The sequence below is a fragment of the Apus apus genome, chromosome 5 (assembly GCF_020740795.1).
Source record: "Apus apus isolate bApuApu2 chromosome 5, bApuApu2.pri.cur, whole genome shotgun sequence".
Lineage (NCBI taxonomy): Eukaryota > Metazoa > Chordata > Aves > Apodiformes > Apodidae > Apus > Apus apus.
In genome coordinates, this window is record NC_067286.1 from 9,302,058 (window position 1) to 9,326,461 (window position 24,404).

The window sequence follows — 24,404 nt, forward strand, 5'->3', positions numbered from 1 at the left end:
GCTGCAGAAAATACTGCAAAAATGGCATTGTGGAATTTTTATATTTCTGAAGTTTCAGTTTCTCTATATCAAATTTCTTAAGCTATAACAAAAAGATGCCTTTTCTGGCTGTCAATACTGAAAATACATACTGGAAACTGATACTTAGACTGTCATTTCTGCCTGTTGCAGCATCATCAGTAATAAATATTTTTCAAATATATCCCCAGTGGCAGTTTTGCTGATGGCGTACAAAGCAGAGTGGGATTCATAGCGGAAATGCAGGATTATCACTGAAAATATAAAATAAAATAGGGGAGCAATTCTCATTTCTCCTTTATCATTAAATGGGGACTAACATAACTCAGTAGAGTTGTGCCTCTATGCAAAACTGTCAAGAAAAATGTCAGCCTCTTCATTCTACAGAATATACAAAACAAAATTGATAAAAGAACAACTCTTTTCACTTGCATAGCTACATACAAGTATTTCAACATACTTGGAGCATGCAAATAATAATGATAATGATAATGATAATGATAACGATGATAATAATAATAATAATAATAATAATAATAATAATAATAATAATAATAATAATAATGATGATGATGGAAGAAAATGGTGCTCTTCACCCAGTTATCTAAGAGACGTCTACCTAGATGATAATGATGCAGGGCAAGTTCTTAGATTTGCCTGTGAAGTAACAGAAAGTTGCTCACAAAATTAGTATTAGAACTAAATTCTCCATTTGCATCCCTTGATCTACACCATTTCACACAAAAACTATTTTTCAACATCACTTCTCTGATGTCTTTCTTCAACTTCTTTCTAATGTAAATTTCTTTGGAATTAACTTGAAATACAGATTTATACATGTATTCATTTCTATCTTTGTAGACAAAATGACTTCTATAAAAAATCTGGCCAGGATTGCCATCATTTTATATGCCATATGCTTTTTTACAAACTCTGATGGAAGACCAATGATGTAAGTACAATATTATATGCTTCCAAAGTTTGGAGGATGACTTTAGCTGTTCTTAAGAACACGACTGGGTTGTCTGTATGTAGGTTTATGTGTCTTTGTTAGTCTTTCTATCCCTGCTTTTGAACACTTCGACCAAACTGTCACAATTCTGTCCTCTAGATACAGCTGTAAAGATCTCAGATACTCTGAGTTCTTACACATTTTTTTTAAATAGGCAGCTGAGTAGAGGGAGAAAAATCATATAAGTGCTTTCTTAGCAGTATTATTGGGTAGGCTGCATCTCTTAGACATTTGCGGGGGGTCTACACAAGAGAGCATCTTTTTACTGTGCAAGGATCTAGCTGGAACTTGCTCTAGGACACTAACAACATTCAGCATTGAGACACAAATCCAGAGGAAATCATGTTTCCTTAGCTCTAATGTTCACAGAAAACTACTGCTGAATAGATGCCATAGTTGTATTAATCAGTTACCTGTTATGGTATAAGCCCTAAGATCATCTACAGCAACTAAAATCAATGATATAGTCAAACAATAGAGTCACAAAACTGGATGACTTCTTATTTTTTATGCCATCTAACTAATATTTCCATTATCAATAAAAAATCACCACCCACCCTTTTCTTCTCCAGATGTCATTCTGGAAAGCTAGGTTCTACAGCTCTGTATCGTGATACCTCATGAAAGTTCCCAGGCCTGGGTTTTTGAGTGAAGATCTAGAATTCAAGAAGGGCTACTGTGAGACTCTTTCTTTGCTTTTCATGCAGGAAAAGATCAGTGAGTGAGATGCAATTAATGCATAACCTTGGAGAGCATCGACACACTGTGGAGAGACAGGACTGGCTTCAGATGAAACTGCAGGATGTGCACAGTGCCCTGGAGGATGCCAGGACCCAGAGGCCTCGCAACAAGGATGACATTGTCCTGGGTGAGATAAGAAGTCGGAGGCTGCTCCCCGAGCATTTGCGGGCAGCAGTCCAGAAGAAATCCATGGATCTGGACAACACTTACATGGATGTACTCTTTAAGACAAAGCCATAATGAAAAAAGCCAGAGCATTATATATGTCTAAGTAAGCATGTGTCTGTATATCATTGATCAAGTAGGGCATTTTATTATTATTATTTATTCAAACTGCAATAAGGATTAAAGGCTCCATTCAAGACTGTAGCCCCATTGAGTTAGACATTTCACAACCAAATAATAAAATGTATTTACAGTTCACCCATGAACTGCCAATTTCTGGGTATCTTTGGAATAGCTAATGTATCTTAGAAATTTCCAGCAAAAAAAGGAAAAAAAAAAAAAAAGAAAAAAAGAAAAAAGAAAAAAAAAAGAAGAAGAAAAATAAACCCAAACCAGTGAGTAAGTTGAAAAATAATTTCAGACTAGTTCTCCTACTCTTACATGCACAGCATACGAGGCCTACTGGTACTGGTAACCAACAATGAATAAATGCAGTAGAAACTGTCTCCAGAGTAGAGCATCATTTTGCCTAGGATTACATTTTGCTTAACTATGCACTAATGAAAATATGTAAACTTAAATCCACATTTATTTTCAGAAGAAGGCCTAAAATCAGATGAACATTAATTACAGAGCAAATGCTGCATGATAATAATTTAGGATTAAAGAGTGCAAACATTTAAAATTTAAGTAGGAAGGCGAAGCTTAAGATGAAAGTACAATAGGATAAAATTAAAACAAATGCTGCATGAAATAGAAGAATGAAGTTTTGCAAAATACTGAAATGAAGGTAAGGTTTGATCACCTTCCCCTCCTCCAAAAGATGATAACCTATAATTAACTGCAGAAGCAGTGGGAACAGAGATGGTAGCACATATCTAAGTATGGCCCTAACTGTAGAACTGGGAAACGATCCTATACCAGACAATTACAATTGAAACAAAAATCTTGTCATCCATTTTTCTTGCCTTGCATTTTCTCTGCAAACTATCTAACTCTGAATTTCTGTATATTGTGTTAGGCCTCATGTGTAAGTATTTTTTGTTTGTGAGAACAGTGGCTCTCATAAACAAAATTGCTCATTTTCATATGCATTTTTTGGTAGAACTGAGATCACAGTTTGCCTAATCCCCAAAAATCAGGATCATTAGCATGCAGAAACCAACCCAGGAAAGATTAGCTGTAACATGTTCAAACTCTAAGCAGGACTCAAAAAAATTGGACATAAATATGGATGGGAAAAAATAAATTGTGAAAGCAATCATTTCAAAAAGCAGGAGATACAAAATTATTTTGAATGGTGCATGCACATATGTGCTTACGACTCTCAATCATTTCTGACTAATAAGAACATTTTCTCAGCAGGAATAATGGTGGTTGCCTCCACAGTTGTCATTGCCAGAGCTCAAATCTAGATTAATTGCTGCTCTAACCCAAAATGTCCATATGTATGTTCCCACATTTCTTCTTATTTGTTTGTTTGATGTCTAGCACACCTTGGGGCACCTGGTACAAAACTCCTAAATCCTTACAAATATAAATGCAATCTGCTGGAGGCTAGAAAGGTACTTGCAACTAGTGAACTGCAGCTCATCATCTTGGCTACACTTTCAGTCATGAAAAGGTCCTGAAGCTGCAAGCAGATGGCGTGCCTGTGCACCTCGGTGCCCCCCACACCAGCAAGGGCTCCATACCGCTTGCAGAATCGTGGCCTTAAAGTGCACTTTCTATTTATTCTTTTATCAGACATCTGTGCTAACTTGAAGGAATAAAATTGCATTTTTGTACCTATGTCTCACTTATGTATTGCCAAATAAAGTGGACCAAAAGCTCTTGGACATTATTTTAAAGTATAATAACTGACAGACCTGTAACTCTTCTGATACAATTTAGCATTTGGGGCAAGACTATTAAGCCATTTAATTTTATTACAGTCATATAAATATAAAAATGGTTATGAAAGCAATTTTTATTTTTCCTTTTGTCTTCCCTGCACACAAAATCATCTTGATGGTTCAACAAAAGGTATTTACCTAGCACAAACCTATTTATGTCCCCTTACAACAATGACACACATGCACAAACTATATAATCATAAAATGCCAAATTAATAAGCTGTTTCATTTTGATCTAAACAAAGGATCCCAATATCTAAGCAACTTCTTTCTAATCTGAAGCAATCTAGTAGATGAAAGATGCTTACATAAATATTTAAACTCTCTGCGCATTGCAAAAAATACTTGTTGCTTACCAGGGGCTTCAGGGTCAGAGACAGACAATGCACCACTGAACATCATTTGGCTAGAAATGTGGCCACAGACAAACTATGCTCGGCACTGTCCCATTTATGGCTAAAATCATGTTTGCTTTGCCCAGTGACAGTGTGACTCTTCAGAGGGACTAAAGGCAACACAGTAGCAGATGAATTACTGCTAGGTGATGCCTACTAGAAAAAAAGATGGAATTTGGATGAAATTACTTACTTATTTAGAAAAAACAGATTAGTTACATCTTCTCAGGTTACACCTCTGGTCAGTGCAGCAGCAGTCAAAACAGCAAAATGCTCAGAGTAGGGCAGAGGATACTATTAAAATATTTTAACACTATGATATATTGCAAAGATTCATCTTCACCTGGAATAACAGGTGCAATTTTGGTCATCTCTCTTTCACAGATTAAGGGGCCTAGAAAGGGGATGGTAAGAAATAACAGGGCCACTGAACCCCTTATATATGATAATAAATGGTAAAAACAGCAGCCAGAAAATAAATCAAAAGACTCATGATAATGCTATGATGAATGAACAGTGCACAGTGACAAATGGTATTGCCTGTCTAGCTTTTTAAGAGAACATGGAAAGAGAGGCCAAAAATTGAGCTTGCACACATCTGAATATGAAGGTTTTAACTAATATGAGCCAAAATCTCATATCCAGCCAATGTCACTGGAGGAGACAGTAACATGACTCTTGGGTATGCTTGAGTTCTTTTATCACACATGGACTGGAACATACCTTAAGTCTATGCCATGTTGCGTAGTTGCAGGTAAATAAGGTAAACATAAGTGAGCCTGCACTTCACAACAGACTCAGACATGCATGTGGTTGCCAGAGGAGACTTCCTATGTTCCCTGTTACAGTTGAGATAAAGTTAGCACAGTATTAAGTCTGCATTCCTTCTCATCCATAGCATTAGCCTTCCAAAGATGGGGTGTCTCTAGAAAGCCTCTTTCCTCCTTGAAGAATGTGGTTTCTATGCAGATACTTCCTTTCAAGGCAGAAAAACCTTGCTTTATGATTTGACAAGGGCTTTTTACTAAGACCTGTGTCCTTGAAGACCTATACTGTGCAGATGGATATTTATTGTATACACCTGTTTTTTTACAAAATTCTCAGTGAGAAGAAATATAATCAGGTCTCTCACTCATGACTCAACGAAACAAGAAGCCTAATATCAATATCAATCCTCAGGGGAAGTAAAAATGTAGCCTGTGAAAAAAACCAAACCCAACGAATAATTAACAAAGCCAAAATCACAAGAATTAATAAAAAGTAGATAAATTGTAAGACCTATAGATAAAGGCTACTGTTGGTGGTTTAACTGCTAGTGATCTGGCTTTCTTAGCTGCTTCTAACTTTGCCTGTTGTCAATAGTGCTGCTCAGAGTTGCTCCGCTCGCTGTTGAGCGGCAGGAACATCTGACTCCTTGCCTAGTTAGCACATTCTGACAGCTTTTGTGCAGGCTGCTTGGCCATCGTTGTTCTACTGCTGCATTTCTAGAACTGTGTAGTTTATCTCTCTAGCTATTGTTAAAGGATTAAAAAAAAATTCATTTAACAGATCCGTGTTTTGCTGTATATTGTAGCAAAGCTTCTGTCTTTTATGGGGCATTTTGGTGCAGCAAAGACACAAACCCTTGCTCTCTTGCCCCCTCTTTCCCTCTTCTCCCCAGCGTGCATAATAACTTGGACAACTTGCCTACCCAATACCCTCACCCCCAGATCAGTCAGATCTGCTAATGTATCAGGCAAGCCCAGAGGTGTACACTCAGTGAATCTTTACATTAGCACTTAGGTGTCCCTGGAAGAGAAGGATGCTCTGTAAGGTACGTAAGAAGCACACAAGAGGCACTGGCTGTACAGTTCCAGTCTCTGGAATCTGACAGCAAATTTATCAACTTCCTCCACCAGAGGTTAAATCAGAACCCCTCCTCAAAATGAATATATATTAAACAGTAGGATATAGATTCGTGTTCCCTCTTACCTGCATGTTTTCCCTGTGAGGTCTGGTCCAACAGGGGCTTAGAATAGCATTTTGTGAGACTCTGAGAAGTCCCCATACATGGTGGCTGACCGTCCCAATGGGACTGCCTCAAAATATCCACTGTGCAATGAGACTGGTTTCCCAGAGTGCATAAAGGAGGACAGATAAACATTCAAGAGTCTGGGCAGAGATTTGCTGCTTCTCTTCCTCCTCCCAAACTCTCCACTAATTCAAATTTGCTTCAAGGTACATATTGTCTGGAGTTCTACAGCCCTCTCATCTGAAACAGAAGTCAAGCTCTGCCTGTATTTAATAACGATGCTATAGAGAATATCTTAACAAAGAAACTGAGGGTGTCTTTAGATCTGAGTACAGCTGGGGCTTGGTATCAGTTTATTATCCCCTCATGAGGAGTGCAAAGGGCTTAGTGTCAACTTAACAGCTGGGACACTTCAGCACACCGAAGCTGCCTGCAGTGTGGGACACGACAGTTCTGCCGGGGTATTCGCCAACGAAAGCCACATCCACTAATTACGTTCCTAAGTAGACTCCAGATCACACAGACTCTATATAATAATCTACAGGGATGTGCAAACCTAAAAATCATAGCTGCAATTTAAGTCAGAACTCGATTTTAGGATGAAGGTTGAGACAGCAGAGGTGTCAGCTGGTCTAGTCACACTGTACTGTGTCCTTCTTCGGCTTCTTCTGGGACAGACAGGGACAGGCGGGCGCTGCTGCCACAGCACGGCGGGGCAGGACCCGAGGCCGGCTCCTCCAGCGGGAAGGCAGCGGCCCAGCTGCCCTCCCCCAGGGCAGCCCTACCCGGGAGCGCCCGGCCCACCCGCCTCACCTCTGCCCGCGCCCTCCAGGCCGCTCTTCCCGCCGGCGGGCGGCGCTCGCTCTCCAGCCCGCGCCTCAGGCCCTCACACCGGCAGCCTCCGCTCTCTCGGCTCTCCCTGGTAGCCCGCACGCCCTGCAGCGGCCACCTGGAGCGGTCGCCCCTCCCCCGGCCCCCGTCCCGCTGCCCCCGGCGCGGCGGGCCCCGCGGAGCGGCAGCGGCGGGAGGCGGCCCCGGGCCCTTAGCAACGGCGTCTCCGCGCGCCGCGCCGGCCCCGCCCCCGCCGCTCAGCTCTCGAGAGACCTCGGCCCCGCCGCCTCCGCTCCGGCTGCGCGCGGGCGGCTCTCGCGAGAGGCGGCGGTTGCCGGGCCTGGCGGCGGCGGCGGCGGCGGCGGGGGACGGGGGCTCGGCCGCGGTGAGTGGCGGCCGGGGGGCTGGGTGTTGGGGCTGGGTGCCGGGGCTACGTGCCGCCCCACGTGCCGCCCCACGGCGTCAGGGCCGTTGCCGCTGCGGCGGAGAGTGCGGGCGGCGGCGTGCCCCCCCACCCCCCGCCCCCGGCCCGGCTCCCGGGCGCGGCTCCGGGGCTGTGCCCCTCGGGGCTAGCGGGAGGCCAGCCCGTCGGTGTCTCTGCCGGGCTGGGGGAGGCGGGGCGGCCCCGGCCCTGCGAGGGGCCGGAGCGGTGCTGCTGCTGCCGCCGCCGCCCGCGGGCGTGCGGGGCGCGTGAGGCGGCCTCGCGCCGGGCCGCGCTTCGGGCTTCCCAGCGCCGGAGAGCGGCGGCGTGCTGGGGCTTGGGCTTCAGCTCCTCCGTCAGGTCGCCGTGTCTGGACGTGTAGTGCCGTGAGGAGGCTCGGCACGACTGAAATGGCTAGTTTGGATCGTGCGGTGTTCGCGGGCAGAGCCTGCAGTTGCTGTGAGGGGTGCAGGGAGGTGGTGTTGGCCGGGACTGGCCGGCAGCGATCGTCTGGTTCCTGAGCGTACTTGTTTTACTTAATCCTTGGGCACTGATTTGCCTACTTAAACGATTTCATGATGAGTTCAATACCTGTAAAGCTTTTTTCCACATAACCCTCTTTTATTTGCAGAAAATATGAATTCCTTGTGTGACGAATCTGTCATAGTACAATTAGGTATTGCAGTTGCCTGTCGCTGCCGTTTTTCTTTGCACTTACTGTTGTTTCTAGCTTTTGCTTCTGCACCTTTTTCCTTTTTTGTCTCTGATCCCATCAAACGTGTCATTTTAGATCTCTTTCAGAATTTGGATCCAGCTCCATCCTAGACCTTTTTGCAGATTTGTTTCTGTCACTTGTCTGGCTTCTTTGTCCAAAGTAGTGGCTGAGCATTTTATCTTTTTGTTCTTTACTGTTGGCTGCTTCTTACAAATTCGAGTATGTGCTTAAAACCTGGCTTCTAGGTAGCCTTTTGGTTGTCATGTCTGTTCTTATTTTTGTTTGCCTTTTTTCTTCAGTGACTAATTTGAAAATTACTTATCTTAGTTGTTGCTTCATCTTAGGTGATCCTTTCCCTGGAAGACCCTCCCTTTCTCTTCTCAATTTGCTGTTGAATTAGGTGATGCAGAAATACAATTCCAGTTATCAACTTCACACTATTCACAGATCGTCACCTGATAATTCACACTTGTTTTCTTTTATCTGAACCAAAAAATCTCTGCTGCATCTTGTGTAGGTTACCTTTAATGAATATAGCTTGAATACAAGTACAGGCAAAAGGAACTGGCTGATTTATTTTTTATTTTCTTTTAACCGTTTCTCTGTAGTTAATGAAAGATGTTCCACTGTATTTGTTTTGCAGGTCTGTCAGTGTGGTTTTGTCTTTGACTAGGTCTCTTTCTTGCTGAACTTCACAGAGAATTTATTTTCTGTTAAGACACACCAGTCTCTTACCAAAAGCCTTTGCATATTACCTCCAGATTTGTCCCATTTCTATCTCAAAAACTCATTATAGTCTGTTACATCCTGCCTGTGGTTGGTCATCATTGCCTTCTAGTGATGATGCTGTCTGAGTTTTTTCAGCACATGTTTGTATTAGTGTTTTTGCCCAGTGTGTTAATGGCAGGGAAACCGAGGGGTTAAGAAAGACAAGTTAAAACAGCTCTTGTAGCACACACTGAATTCCTTCTTGAAGCCCAGTTTTCATTTTAGGCCCAAATGCATTTGAAAATGGTAAATGGTTGATGTGTGGATGACACTGCTTATTAAATTAGTTACAAGTATCATCACTATTGGTTGTTCTGCCACTTTTTATATCCTGCATGATTCTGTAGGTTGTGTAGTTGAGGCTGGAGCTGTTTTGTCCTGTATGCATACACAAAAATTAAATTTCATTATATGCTAATTTCTTTCAGCACAGCTTTCCTTTGGCAGTGTTGTTTAAATCTTGGCCTGGTGCTGTTCCTTCTCAATAAAACTGTGTATCTCTTTAAAAAAAAAAACCCCACATACAAAATAAAAAATAAAAGTCTAATTTAGAATTTATTTTAAATGTGAAAAATCGGTATTTTCTTACTCACTGAAATGTATTGTTACTGCTGGGTACAACCATGGGTATAGGACCTTGCTTGTGTCTTCAATAAATCTGCCTGATGCTCTGTTCCATGCTATTCATCTTGTCACTGCTTCTGCCTGTTAGGAAGCCTGGTGTCTGTCTGCTTCCTGTTTTATGTTGGTGGGCCACATGCAATGGGGCTGGTAGTAGCAGCAAGTAGTTAGGTTCTGCTCCTTTTTCCTGCAATGATAAACATAATTCTATGTGGGAGAAGTTGCTCAATCCACTGAAGTTTCTACAGTCAGACCTTAGGCTGGTTTTACACAATAAATGCAAATACAGAGGGGGAGTTTGGAATCATCTGCCTCTTGCTTTTTAGGCTTCTGATATCAGATAGGTGTTTTAACATCATGTTCCTTTTAGGTATTACAAAATTAAAGCTGGATATCTGTTGCTCATGGTGCCACAGAAATAGGTGCCATAGAAATAGGAATATCATCCGCTTCATGTGACTTTTTTTTTTACTTCTTACTCATCCAGAGAAGCTTCAGTCCTGACATTACTATGTTAATGTTGAGTCTATTGCAAAGGGTGGTTATTAGCTATGCTTTAATCAGCATCAGTTTGATAACATTTCAATGATGATAATTTATAGAGCTACTTCATGTGGCTGAATTGTGGCTGATGTCTGCACTTGTTTGCAGGAAACTCACTTGGCAGGTATGGATTTCCATGATATATGGTGTTTTCATTATGAGCATGTGTACTTTGAACTGTATTTCTTAATTAGGATGTAATGTCACCATACTTGCATTCCCAGTAAATCCTACCTGTAAGTTAGTTTTTGTTGTTGCTGCTTTTGTGCTTTGATGACTAGAGGCAATGAACAGCAGACTGTCACCCCTTAGAGAGAGTCTAAATAAATCTGAATCTTGGAGTTTCTGTGTAACTACTAATGCCAGGTTTTGTCCTAGCTGGTTACTTGTCTGTTGGATCTTTCTGATTATCCTGGTTCACCTTTAGAGTGTATTTCACTGGTAAAGCAAATTAAAGCAGATGAGCTTCTGAAACCAGTCCTACTCTAGGAAGTGCTTCTGTCCAAGGCTTAAAGCTGAGTAGCTACCTGGAATATTACTTGTTATCTGAATGTTGTCTTCTGTACTGACAGCTGGAGGAATCAGTTCTTCATTCCATATGATGAGCTAGTACCCAGACATCTTGGGCCTCTACCTCAAAACTTCAGGCTATTTTAATAATCATTTTTAGGGAGACTCCAGAACTTTGCAGCCTGACAAGTATTCTCAATAAATAGTGTGGCTGGCTGGCTTGAAATGTACTGATATTGGTTGAGATTAGCTTTAGATCTTTCCTGAAAGCTTTCCAAATAACTTTTTTCCCCCCACCTGCAGTACCTTGAAAAGTGCACATTCTGCATCTCACAAAGCTATCTGTCTAGCATCTGATTTTTGTCTAAATCTTGTTTAATCAGCTGTGCATCTTTCATGTGTTGTACATTTTGTGCATCTTGTCATGGCACAGAACTGAAGATGCTTTATGTATTATTTAAAAGAATTGTTCTACAGCTATCACAAGTTAGTATATGATACATCCTTTCACGAGTAATGGTGTAAAACATTAATTACTATTTGCAGTGTCTGGGGTGGCTCTGCCACATTGACTATTAGCTTCCCGACTCACTGAGTGTATGTCTTTACAATTCCCTTGTATTCCAATAATCTACAGCTTGCAAAAGTAGTGATGATTCTGGCTTTAAGTCAGTGTTAGCAAGTTCAAAGTGTTCTAGCTGTCTGTCTTGAAAGCTCTGAAAATTAAAGTCTGCTTCCTGATTTCCTATTGTACACAATTATTACCTGTGAGAATTCTCCGGAGTATTAACTTTCTGCAGAGGGATAAGCAATAGTTCTTTACACCTTGAGAATGGCTTATTATCTAGATAGAATGGCAACAATTTTGGTAGTTTTTTGTGATCTACAAAGGATATTTGGATTTTATTTTATTTTTTTTTAATATCATGTGCTCCCAATGCCTTTTTGTGTTTACTGACATTTCAGATGCAGTTACTTTATTTCACAGGAGGTGATGAATTGTATCTGGGGCCGTGTTCTCTTGAAGTGTTGTTTTGTTGTGTTTTTTTTTCACACACAAGGCCAGAATGTTCTTCAAAAAATAGTTTCTCTATTGCCCACAATGTGAATCCGTGAAAAATAAAACAAACCCAAAATAACCCCAACAACAAAAAACCAAATGAAACCACGCTTGAAATGTTCTTTTCTATTTCAGAAAAAAGTGGATTTGTAGAATTGTTTAAAAATTAAGCAGGAGACTGGTTAGTTACTTTATAGCATTTGCTAATTGAAAATCTCTAGTTTCAGTAGAGAAAAGCAACAAAAAGTTTTCTTCATGATCTTCCAGGTTTCAGGTTAAAACCTGAAATACAAATTAGAAATATGTTTGTTTATAATTGCCCAAAAGCACAATCAACAATAGTCAAGAAGAAAAATATTAGCTGTGTTCCACTAGACCGTTTCTTAGTGCAGTGTTAATTTAAGATCATTCTTTCTTCTTCACAAGTTCATATTGTGACATTCTTGGAACTCTGTTCGAAGTTTCACAAGATATGGCGGCTTTGGACACTTAAAGATTTTTTTGTCTTTTCATAACTGAGCTCTAGTTCTGAGTTGTGTGCCAGTCAGGGACTTAATCAGGGACACTGCTGAGGTGCCTCTTAGGCTTTGAGCTGGGAAGAGACAATATTGTTCATGACGAGCAATCCCATTTGTTTCTGTCCTTCTGTGTCATCTGTTGTTTGTAATGGCTTAAGTGAATAGCTGAATAGCAAAGCAGATTGAGGAACTGGTCCTAGCAGATTGAGAAATTTATCATGCTTTAAAAAATCTTTGAAGTGTATGTGAACCTATACCCTTGTGTTGAATTTGTCACTTTCATTGAATGAAAGATGGGGAGAAGGCAAAAAAGTGTGGAAAAAAATTTAAGCAGGTGACTTTAAATTGTCCTTTCAGCTGTGGTTCTCATAAAAACAGCCTCTTCTACATGTCTTTTCAGTGAGAAAGCTAAATTCAAGTATTGATGTGTCATTTTAATGAAATGTGTAAGAACTGGCGGCTGGATCAGCCTTTTTCTGATAAAGTATCTGCTTTGGTCCATACCTGAGAGGGTGAGGTGTTTATAATCCTTTCAGATGGTTTTAAAGGGAAGAAATAATTTGTGGCAACAAAGAAGAGCCAGAAGAGAAATGCATGGTGCTGAAGGAGCCTGTCACTGCTGTGCAAATACAGGAGTCGAAGCAGGACCCTGCAGCAGTCAGTAGCTAGAAGTGCAGAATGGGAGCTGTGTTGTTACACTGGCAGATTGCTGGTCTTTGCTTTTTGTTCTACACTGTGTTGTTGCCACAGGTAGTAAGACCTGTTGTGTATCTTGCTTGAGTGACTCAATTTAATGAACACAGTTGGCTTCAATTCAGGATAAAAAGTGTCTTCATTTTTGTATTGCTTGTATATGCAAATGGTACATCATATTGCACCTAAGTAGTGAATGACTACTGCTGAAGTAACCCGTGACTGGATTTATAAACCAGCCCTCCTTCCCCTTCTCTACTTAATAATGCTTACTCTGTTGTGAAACAGGTTGTAGGTTTCTCCTTTTTAAGCATCTAAACACACCTGATAAACCTGTGTAAATCCTATAACCTTCTATGTTTGTGTAGTATTGTCATACCTTGATCATGCTTTGATAACCTGAATTTCCAGGTAATACATGATTAAATGTTTATTTGGGCTTTTTGCCTTTTTTCTTTTCTTTCTTCTTCCTTTTTTTTGCACGAGAAATTGAAGTATTTTCTATATTTTTTTAATAAAATTGTTTTTTCCTTTCCTGACTCTATATGAACACCTGACCAAACAAGTCTTCCAATCAAAGTGTGTTTAATTATAGAAACTCTAACAGGAAAAACCCAACCCCATGGTGGAGATTGTATACTTAGTATAAAATCTGTTTTCTTTGTTAGAACTGAACGTGAAGGAAAAACTCATATGCAGCTAACATTTTTAAGAAGCTTGTTCTCTACCACTCCCCTGTAATAAAAACTTTTGGGTCTAAATATAGCTAAGAGAATCTAAATTTGTCAGAAGAGCTTTTCCATTTACCATTACTGGAGGGATATTTTATTTGAGAAGCTATCTTGTTTTAAAGAAGTCTCAATTCTATTGGGACTCACTTCCAAAAAGGGTAAGTTTTATTGAATGTAATAGAATATAATAAAGGGGAGGTGGAGATACAAAGTTTCTAAAACACTTAAAGAGAAACACAGTAGGCTTATCTTCCCATTATTTAATAGGCTTATCTATCTGTAATTCCATTTTTTTTCCAGATGCTGTACAATCATCAGCTGTTCACTTGTGGCTACCTTTTTGTTTTTCTAACCAGGTCATTCTGAACTGTGCAACTCACTTGTCCCAGGTGTCACTTATAGGTATGACTTGAACACCAATCATTTAAGATTGGCTATCTTTATTGACAGACAAGGTTATTTTACCTATGAGTGCATTTTAAGAGAGTTGAACATAATATGGGATCCCAGTCAAGGAAGGGTAGGCTTATGATGTCTATTTTTCTGTTAAATTTTTGTTACTTTTCTGCAAAAGTCAATGAAGCTGGACTACATAGATTGTTTTTAAGGATTTCTGTTAATTCCACTGTGGAGTAAGGACTCAGATATGACTATTAATCTTAATTCTGTTTTCTTCTTGGGCAGCCATTGAAATTGTGAAACTGTTGGTCTCTTTTACAGTTGAGATCTTTCTTTGAATTAGATTTAGACATGTGAAAGAAAATTATGATGTGTTTGCCTTGTGTTTTATATCCAGAGACTTTTCTGTTTGGACAGAGTGAAATTAATGGTGGCGAAATTGAAGTTTTCTTCTGGCATTTATAGTACTAATATTTCTTATAACGAAATAATAGTGCAATATCAGCAAGATGTATAGAAGATTACACTCCTGCAACTTAGAAGTTGTGCTTCAGTGTATTCTATCTTCTTTAATCTTTATTTTAAAATACCAAAACCTAACAACACAAAATTCTGCATGTCTAATATTTTTTTCTGTGTGGCATTATTTAAGGGTAAACACTGCTCTCTTAATGTAGGTTGTGAGTGCTGCATGTGTGCTTTTCAGAGCAGTAGTGTGAGGAAGCTGTCAGTGGAATGGCAGGACGGCCTCATCCTTATGACAGTAACTCCAGTGATCCAGAGAATTGGGATCGGAAATTGCATAATAGACCTCGTAAACTTTGTAAACATTCAAGGTAGGTGCTATGTACCATCTATTGCATCTCAAAAACTAAGAGAAAAATCCATTCTAAAGACTGCTGTATCTAGTTGTGGCACGCCCTGTCATAAATATTGTAGCTGTATTTTATAAGGAATGCTTCTTAATTTTAAAAGATATTTTCTCGGCTAACTCATTTGTCAGCTTCCGTAATCTGTGCTTAGATTTGTGGGATTTTAGTCTTTTTAAAAAATGTAAATGCCTTGTGTGCATTATCAAGACACCAGCCAAGTGGCTCAATGTATCATTTTTTTTCCAGGGGGTACTTTAGAGTTCCTTCCTTTTCAGTTGTTGGTGCTCTCTATTACATAGCATACTTATTTTAAGTGCAACTAATGCACAGTGATAACTAATAATTGCTTGCATGCAAGTATGACACTATAGCACTTTCTTTGTGAAGCTGTGTGTCAGCTCTTGCTTTTGCCTGCATCCTTCGCCGTAAACATGTTTAAGTGCTTCTTGATTTGAAGACATTCTAAAGTTAATTAGTGTTTTTCCAGCGTATACAGTTCAAAAATGAACTAAGCAAAGCAGTTAGTCACCTAGCAAATGTATGTGAAGAAGCATGTTCCTAGAAATGTACATAAGCATCCAAATAAGTCTGTATCTTCCAAATACTTTGCCCTTTTGGAAATGCTAAATATAACTAAAACATTTCTGTTAGTTAGCTGAAATTCTAATGATTTAGGCTTTCCCACTTGCAATATGATGTGAAAAGAGCTAACGAGCGCATTCAGTAGCAGCAACTTAATTCACGTTTCTATTGCATAGGTTCAGATAAACCAGACTCAAGCGTTGCCCTAAGTATTCTATGGGCAATTACTAATGTGGGTTATTTTCCTGTCATTAACTCTTGGATAATTGTGAGACATCCAAGAGGGCAGGAAAAAAGAGTGCAGCAACAATTAAAAGGCTCGCATGGAGACCCATATAATTATAGGCCTGTCTGTGGTGTGAGTAATGGAAGGTTAACACAGAACTAAAGAAGGTGGCTGGAGCTGCTAGTCATTATAGGCTCATGGACTATTATAGCTTTGTACAGTTGATGTTTTTATTAAGATGATGGTGTTTGGTAAGTGGTTGGTCTGTGCTTCTTATTTAGGACCAAAATGTGGTGCAGTATCAGGCAATGAACAATGTGGCTATAATAAGGCATTGGATGTGAGTGGAGGACTGTTCATTGTCAGATCTTGGAGTGTGATTGTAAATAAGTGATTCATTGCTGAGCCCAGTTCATGTAGTTCATCTCTGATCCTGTGCTACCTCCCATGACGAGTGATCTGGAATAAAACCTAAAACTGATATTGATGCAGATGAGCCATTATGGGGACTGTTAAATAATGAAAAGGACTCATTATTAGCATGTGATCTGAGTGGTTTGATGAACTGGGTGCAAATAACCATTCTGTCTTCCTGTAGAATCATAGAATGTGCTGAGTTGGAAGGCACCCATCAGGATCATCGAGTCCAACTTCTGTCCCTGTGTAGGGCAGCCCAAATGACTAAATACAAAATTAAACATTTAGGAACAAAGAATGTAGGCCATTTTTGTAGACTACATCAACTCACAATCACTGGTAGTGCTGAAGCAGTAAAGCTTCTCCACAGTGAAGCACCATAAAGAGCACTGGCTCAATGGATAGTCAATTGAACATATATTTCCAGTAACATCGTGTGGTCAAAGGGGCTGATGCAGCTGTTGGGTGTGTAGTTGAGTTATTGGCACTCTCCTATCAACAGTTCAAGGAAGATTTTGATTAGAGGGGATTCTGAAGACCTAGAAGTTAGTAAACATCTTTTGAGACAGGAAAAACTCAAAGTTTTAATAATGACATTTTGATCAGTCTCTAAAGATCCTTGCAGAAACAGCATGATGATGATGATCTTTAGTCAGTATTTTGTAATAAAATGCAGTATCTGGAAGCTGAACCTGGGCAAATCCAATCCAGAGAAACAGAGCATGTCTTACCATGTGTGGTCTGGTTTGGATCATCTGTTCTGGGCAGATGTTTAAATAAAAAGCTGTGCAGCTTTCTGAAAAAGATGATTTGATGCAGAAAGGAGATAGCTCAAGGAAGTGTATGGCCTACACCTTTCGGAAGGGCTGCTGGTGATCACTTTATATGATCTGAGTTTAAGGAGGCATGAAATCTGTGCCTCTAAAATAGCCACAGCAAGGTTGGGTGTGTATCAGATAAAACACAAGTTGTTTCCAATAACATGCTGAACAGCCAGTGTTTTATGGAAGCTTCTAGTGTGTATGGTAGGGATATAGTATTCAAGCTAGCATCTTTTTTCTTTTCCCCCAAATAATGTAGACCATTTTGGAAATCTTTGAGAATGTAACTAATAGTTTGAGATTTTAATAGAGTAAGGAATAAAGGAGAAATATTTTGTTGCCTTGTTCCTTTGAGATACTTGATTACTTCAGATAATTCAATTATTGGAAAATAGTGTACTTTATTCAAAAGCCTAAACAAAATAATTGGATTTTGCAAGACTAAGTATAGACATTACTGTAATTTCTGACTTAATTGACTCTCTTTCTCCAGACAAGTGGAAGTCTGTTTGAAAAATGCAGTGAAAGGAAAATGCTTCTGAAGACTTAAGTTTTAATAATATAACTTAAACTCAACTACTGTGTTAAAAGATTTGAGTATTGCAGTTTTATTTGCCTTACACTTTCAAAATGTGCCTTGTTATCATAAAGAAAAAAACACTGCAGATTAGAGAAGTGCAACAGAGGAATAAGAACTTCATAATAAATCTCAACAAGGGAGTAATATTTAAGATAGACGCTTAGCTTGTCACTTGGTGCTTTGGAGTGTTTAATCCTCCAGCCTTAACATTCTTAAAATAGCTTAGATAATTTTCTAGACCCTTAGAAAACATAATCTAGGACTGTGAGCTGTCCTTCCATGTGCAAGGCTTATGTGGCAGCGTGGATAGCCACTGGATTTGGCTCCCTTCACTGAGCTGTCTCTGATGCAAAGGATGTCTGGCAAGACTGTCTAGAGGGTGTATGTACTAAACAATTACACAGTTTAGCATTATATCTTTTATTAGTTTGGTGACTGTCCAATTTTTGAAACCTCTGGGAAGAAGACCGTTGTCTTCTATCCTCCTTTTTATTACTGGTTCTGAGATGGGTGTTGTAATGGAAAACTCAGAGATTCAGGAAAAAACGACCAAAAATATAATGCATATGATCCTGGTGTAAATCTAAAGAGCCTGACAGGATGAAATTATATGGTGTTAAAGCTGGCTGTAACTAATTATCCAGTCAGTCTTGTTTGTCCAAGCTATTACAAAAATATTTTGAGAAATTTTTTATTTAATTACCCAAATAAGATGGAATAAAACTTTCAGGAACCATATGTTGACTAAGCAGTAGCTAAGATTCAAGGAAATGGTCTCTGGATTCATATTTTCATTATGTATTGCTGGTTTGTATTTCTCTTTAATTTTTTATTTATCGTTAGCTTACCACGTGTAATTTCTATATAGTGCTGTAGTTTCTGTTGTTGGAAGACTGTAATTCGAATTCCGTTGTACTAATTGCTTTCTCTGGAGTTGTGGTGAAGAACCTGTGGCTTAAACTTGCCTCTTGCTTAAGATTTGTCCTGGATTTCATTTTCTAAATCTGCTTCTTTTTTAGTCCCATTGGATAGTTCCTTGTTTGGTCATTCTATGTAGATAGTTTCAGCGTCCTGCTTGCCCTTCTACGTTAATGAACAAAATATGGCTGTGCTGTGATTCTCTTGTCATGACTCTTGAATCTTTGAAAATCTTCAACTTCTTCGAAGAATTTTCTATAGATGACAAGTTATTTTGCAGATGCTGCATGCAGATAATTTTTTCCGTAGTGTTATTTTTGCATGCTGCAAGGATGCATTCATGGGTTGTGAATGGAAGTACCGCTTGCCTCAGCATTTTGTGAGTACATGAAGCATCCCCAGAAGGGTTCTTTTCTCATCTCTGGGATGATATCAGAGTGCATAATATGTTTTCCACTGCAGGACATGTTTTATTTCTCTTTGTGTAAATTGGATTTCTGCAGTTGTACACTTTATAGCATGGACCAGGCCTACATGAAAATAATTAAGTCTACTTTTGCCATAGGCTCAAGTCATAGTCTGTGAATTACTGTGCATCATCTGCTGTAAGTTAACTACAAATAGGCCTGCTCTGAATTGCAAGGTGGTGTTGGCTAATCAAGATATCTTGATCTAAATTTTATTTAAGCCAGGGTGTAAAACCCTCAGAAGAAACTGGGATGGGGTGTTCCTGGGATCTAGAAAAATCGCTGCTCTCAGTGATGGCTTTCAGACACATCAGTCTACCAATCTTTTGTAAAGTGTCTAAGGTATTGCTGGGTTTAAACAGTTGGATTGCTTTTTTTTTTTCTTTCTTTTTGACATCCTTCATTTCTGAAATGGCAGCTTGTGAACACTGCTGAGAAGGAAAACTTAGTGACTTTCTATGTGAAAGCACACATTAAATCCTCCTCAACTTCTCCAGCACACAAATGACCTTTTCCAAATACCATCAGACACCATTTGTGGTGGACTTTGGCATTGTGCAAAACTTGATCAGACTTGGGCTTTTAATTAAGATGCAAAACACTTTAGAGATTAAGTGATTATCCTTAGAATTATTATGTCCTAGGGTTTGTATGGACAGCTCTTCTTCATTGCTGTCCTTTCTGCACTGAGAGTAGAAACTGTAATGGCTAGATAGAGATTCAGTAACTGCTTAGACCCAGTTCTTTGGAATTTGAACTTCTGAAGTTGATTTTTAATAAGTGGAATTACTTCCAGTTCCAAGGAGAATATGCTTCAGAGTTTTCTAAACTTCAGTTTATACCTAACATCCCATTTTGAAAATGGAGGAGGAATTGGTATATAAATCAAGGCAACTAGTATTCTTGTGGAGGTCATATATTTGGGTCTCTTGACAGAAGTCATAAGGTGTGAATGTGTACCTTCCTAAAGGTTAATTTCTTGCTGAAAAATCCCTTTAGTAGTAGAACACTTGTGGGATTTTTTTCATGGTTTCCTTTGTGAAATTGAACTGAAATACTAAGAAATAAATTACTCATGGTTGAAAGAGCCCACTGGAGACCAAAATTATGTATTTCAGAACTTTGGAGCAGGAAAGTGTTCACACAGTTGCCATGTGGGGCTGAGGGAAGATCCTGTAGCATTTCCCAAATAAAACAGAGAATTCTTTCCAAGGGCTTCCCAACTGGAGGTGGAGCCCAAGTTGCATGTGATTGCTGGTCTGTGCTTCTGCAAGATTTTGGTGGATGCATGTCCTTGCCTGAGGAGTAGTTTTGTGGGAATGAAAAGCTAATCCATCCATGGCATGTTGTCTCCATGTGAAATAGGAGTAAAGGAGAACAAAACATGTTAGTTCTGCTAGGAAGAAAAGACACTGTAGAGGGGCCAGTGCTGAAAGAACCTGGATGCACTTGCACTTTTTCTTGCTGTTGGAGGACAAAAAAGGCCTGAGGAAGAACATTTCTCCAATGTGCTTTCTACATAACTTGTTACAGCCATGTCTTCCATGGCTTATTTTGAAGGGAAGAAGGGGCTTAGGAAACTGTGATTAATATTCTACCCCTGGGGCATGGGGAGGGTGGTTGTGTTAACATTCACAAGACTCTAAACCCAGAGAAAATTCATGGACTCAAGTAATTGTAATTGTGTGAGCAGAAATTTTTCTTCCGTGTCTAAAGAGCTGAGTCCTCAGTCTAGAATGCTGATGCTCTCCTGCCTTTCTAATCACAAATCCCATTTTTCTTACCGACTTTTTATAACAGCAATCTTTTGCTGAACAGTCCCCTTTATTCCTTCAGTTTTCATCATATTTTAATTTCCACTCTACTGCTTATGACATCTTGATCTTTATTTATTGTAAGACTTGCTTTTAAACTATTCCTCTGGTAAATGGTGGCTCCTTAAAACAGCCTACAGACATTCTAAAAAGAGTAATTTAAAAAAGCTGTAGCATAACGCTTACTTATCCTCCCCCAAAGGAAAAAAAAACCTTTAGAAAGTTTTATTCTGACACATACACTAATTTCATTTTTGCTTTTTGTGTGTGGTGGGCTTGACTTGTTTTGATGTAAAGATGCACGACATCAGCTCTTGGTGAACTGATTTTGGATCAGTAAACTTGCTGATTAGTATGATCATTTACTAATATTTTAATTGTCACAAAGCATGGAACATTTTTTACTGGCTTAGACTTGCTGTAAAAGGGATGTTTGTAGTTAAAAAATTGAGGCTGTTTTGCCTTGTTCTCACAAGGCTATTGCTGTACCTGCTTTTGAACTCAGTGAAAGGGGAATTCATTTTAAGTATTGATGCAGGCAGACTTTACCGGAGCGGATTAACCATCCCTTGAAACTTGCATGGATTTGTCTATCTCGAGTGATCATGAACACAGATGAGAGCTGTGACAAGAGAAAGTTAGCAATAACCTTTTCAGATGTGGTGTGTGTGTGCTGAAGCCCGACAAGCTGGCAAGACTAGAAATAGCTTCGCAGATGGTACTTGGCACGGTCCCGAGCAGCTCTCCTCTCGCACGCTCCCCACCCTGCCTGTCAGTCGCAGTACCCAATGGCTGCCTGGAGCTGAGGAGCCAGCAAGTATGAATTCAGCTCACAGGAGGCTGCGAGGTCAGACGTCAGTGTTGCACTACGCATGGCTGAGTCAGTGACTGTGAGAAATTGAATTAATATCTGGAGGGGTTTGCGTCTTAGAACACTTAATGGACTGTATAGCTGCGATCTCCAATCCTTGAGGGGAAGATGATGGAGGAAAAAGTAAGGCTCGCTGATGGTGCAGTGAACTACTGAAGAAATGATGGAAATAGCAAATATGCTGAGCTTAACAAGTAATGCCAAAGGATGCTGATCTGGCTTTCAAAACTGCCTTTTTGGAAGGAGCAGAATTCCTTTGTGTTCTGATTTCAAAATTATTTCCATGCTTTTGTGTTTCCTCCCTGATAGATACAAGAGGAAGGTGCGTATGTGTTAACAGGAATAATCTGTGGGCATTATTTGGAGAAGAATGAGGAAAGGGAAAAGTACTGTCCTTTGTGTGCACTGGTCATTTGAAATGTCTGCTGACAAAGAGCAGACTTCAGGGGGAGGAAGGGGGGCATAAGCATTGTCATTGTTTAAGTCCTAGCAATATGAGCAGAACACATTTATTCTAAAGCCTTATAGCATTGTATCTGTAACTTTGTGTATAGATAAAGCTCTATATCCTTGTTCTACAAGTGTTGATTATGTAAATCATCCTAGGAAAGGATTGGATCTAAGTTTATATTTTAAGAGGAATTAATACAAATTTTAGAAGATGAAGGGAGGGGGAGAAAGGGCAAAAAGCTTGGTAAATGTTCCACTGCTGCATTCTTTTAATTTAGGTAAGGTTTTAGGTTGGCTTTGAAAGTAATAAGTATATTGGTTTAGCATCATAATTCTGTGTAGACAAGTGTTCAGCAGGATGCACATGAAGTTTTTTGTGTTGGAATACATGCTAATTGTTTTGGCAGTAGAAGTAATTCAGTTTAATGACTTCATTTAATAATTAGTAATATATTCAGAGCAATATGTTGTTACATATGAAGGCAAGCTGAAGCTGTCCTTTCACAGATGACTCCAGAGCATCATTAAATTGAAGAGCATTTACATTTACAAAAAAAACAGATCTTCCCTTACTGCAAAAATAGGAAGCATACCAGTATGACAAGTGTGCCATTTTGGTGGTACTCCTTTTCCTCCTTCACATCATATTAAATAGGCTTGCTTAAATAAAGCCTTCAGCATACTTGGTTTTCTTTGTGAGGCATCTGCTTTTAAAGAAAAATGCCGCTTCCCTTTACAGAAGCAGAACTGCCTTGATCCCTGATTGAGGGGAGTGCAGTGCTAGTGTCCCAACGTTGCTTTGGAGCAAGGAAAAATTATATATAGAATTTGTGAAGATTGTCTAACTACAGCAAGACTCATAGGATTGGGATTTGTTTGGGGTTTTTTTCCCCTGTAGGAAAGTAATTGATAAAGCAAGATTCTCTTCCCTGTCCTTTATAAACTTTTGGGCACTAGATAGTCTATATATAGGGCTTTTTCAGGCTTTAGTGAATGAAGAAATGAGGCTGTGGGTTTAAAACTTTTTTTTTTTCTCTTACAGTTTTAATTGAAAAGCAATATATCATTAAGCACACAGGAGAAAATTTTGCTGTTAGGCAGTGTTGTGCCTCAGTCATTGCCCATGGCTTCCACAGCACAGTGTGTAGCTGGTGGTTGTCGGCTGGGAGATGATCTGAAAGTTGACATTGCACATACTTATTTTCTGAGTGAAATAGAGATAGGAAACTATAATTACATTCTTGGAGGCTTGAAGTAATGCACCATGCAGAGCACCACTGACTGCTGCTGTAGGCTGAAATTACAGATTAATAGAGTAAGGTAGCCAGGTGCTGCATGAGACCAGTGGCTTCCTGGCACTTTAGTTGTCGGTGGTTCACTGCTATTTGAGAAGTACTAGTGTTTTATTTGGTCTGCATAATGCTTCTGTGAACTGTACTTTCTAACAGTTTTCTTGTTCTTGCAAATGGGGCAGCTCTGCTTTTAGCAGTCATTTTTCATTTGGTGTAGGTAGGTAGCTGCATTGACACAACTGTGGAACTAACTGGTGAGTGCCAGTTTGGCTCACCAGCATCGCTGGGGACAGGTTTGTAGTTAAAAGTTGCACACATTGCTGGTGTGGATCAAAGGGCTTTGGCATTTCCCTGCAGAAACATCCTCCTGCCCCCAATGGCTTTGTTAGAGGGGAAAAAATGCTATGATTAACAAGTTCTTCTGTTAAAAAAAAATACCAAAATTGTTTGGTAGTTTTGATGTTGTTTTTTTTTGGACACTTACAACTTCTTCTAAAGCCTCTATACAGGAAAATACAAGCCACAGATCTTCTTTCATGTGTACTGGCCAGAGATGTAGCTCCTTATCCAGACAAACTCATAGAACAGCTCAGTGACACAGTTTTCCTAGTCAAATATTGCAGGGTAAAGCCAGTGACTGTCTCTTATGACATGCTAGATTCCACCTCCTTTATTTTCTCTTTGTCCAGATTTAAGTAATTTTAGTTGTCTTGTTTATTGTAGAGCAAAGTTGTATTTCAGTGTTAATATTTACCTGAGTATGCATGCTGTCAAACAAGAGGAACTTCAGATTTTCTCACACATAGATCTAACAGAATAAAGAAATAAATCTTTGGTGTGTACTGTGACTCAACGGTGACGAAATTTAAGATTGGCATTTTAGATGGCTGCTGGTGACATGGGTGAAGATTCATGATTCAGATGGTGCTGTCCCAAGACAAATAGCTTGAATTTTCAGACATTTTGGTGTGCATCTGGCCAAAAGATACTGTGCTAGTCTCACAGTATTAATCTGTACTTTAAAGGAAGGGAAGTACAACACAGAAG

At 39.6% G+C, this 24,404-nt stretch overlaps 2 protein-coding genes across 5 annotated transcripts in view; both read left to right on the forward strand.

Moving 5' to 3' along the window:
• Positions 1 to 884: 884 nt before the first annotated feature.
• PTH (parathyroid hormone) lies at positions 885 to 2,011 on the forward strand. The gene is made up of 2 exons (XM_051622207.1): positions 885 to 970; positions 1,738 to 2,011. Exons 1-2 carry the CDS (start codon positions 885 to 887, stop codon positions 2,009 to 2,011), a joined length of 360 nt encoding a protein of 119 aa, XP_051478167.1.
• A 5,362-nt stretch (positions 2,012 to 7,373) lies between these two features.
• The window catches only part of BTBD10 (BTB domain containing 10), a 29,316-nt gene continuing 12,285 nt past the window's right edge, over positions 7,374 to 24,404 (forward strand). Inside the window, exons 1-2 of one of the 4 annotated variants that reach the window (XM_051622202.1) lie at positions 13,677 to 14,050; positions 14,725 to 14,883. In XM_051622202.1, the coding sequence (XP_051478162.1) occupies positions 14,783 to 14,883 (101 nt within the window). In that variant the 5' untranslated portion in view covers positions 13,677 to 14,050; positions 14,725 to 14,782. Of the gene's footprint in view, positions 7,454 to 13,676; positions 14,051 to 14,724; positions 14,884 to 21,550; positions 21,938 to 24,404 lie in introns of those variants that run through there. The other 3 variants (XM_051622205.1, XM_051622201.1, XM_051622204.1) reach the window with 3 other exon arrangements.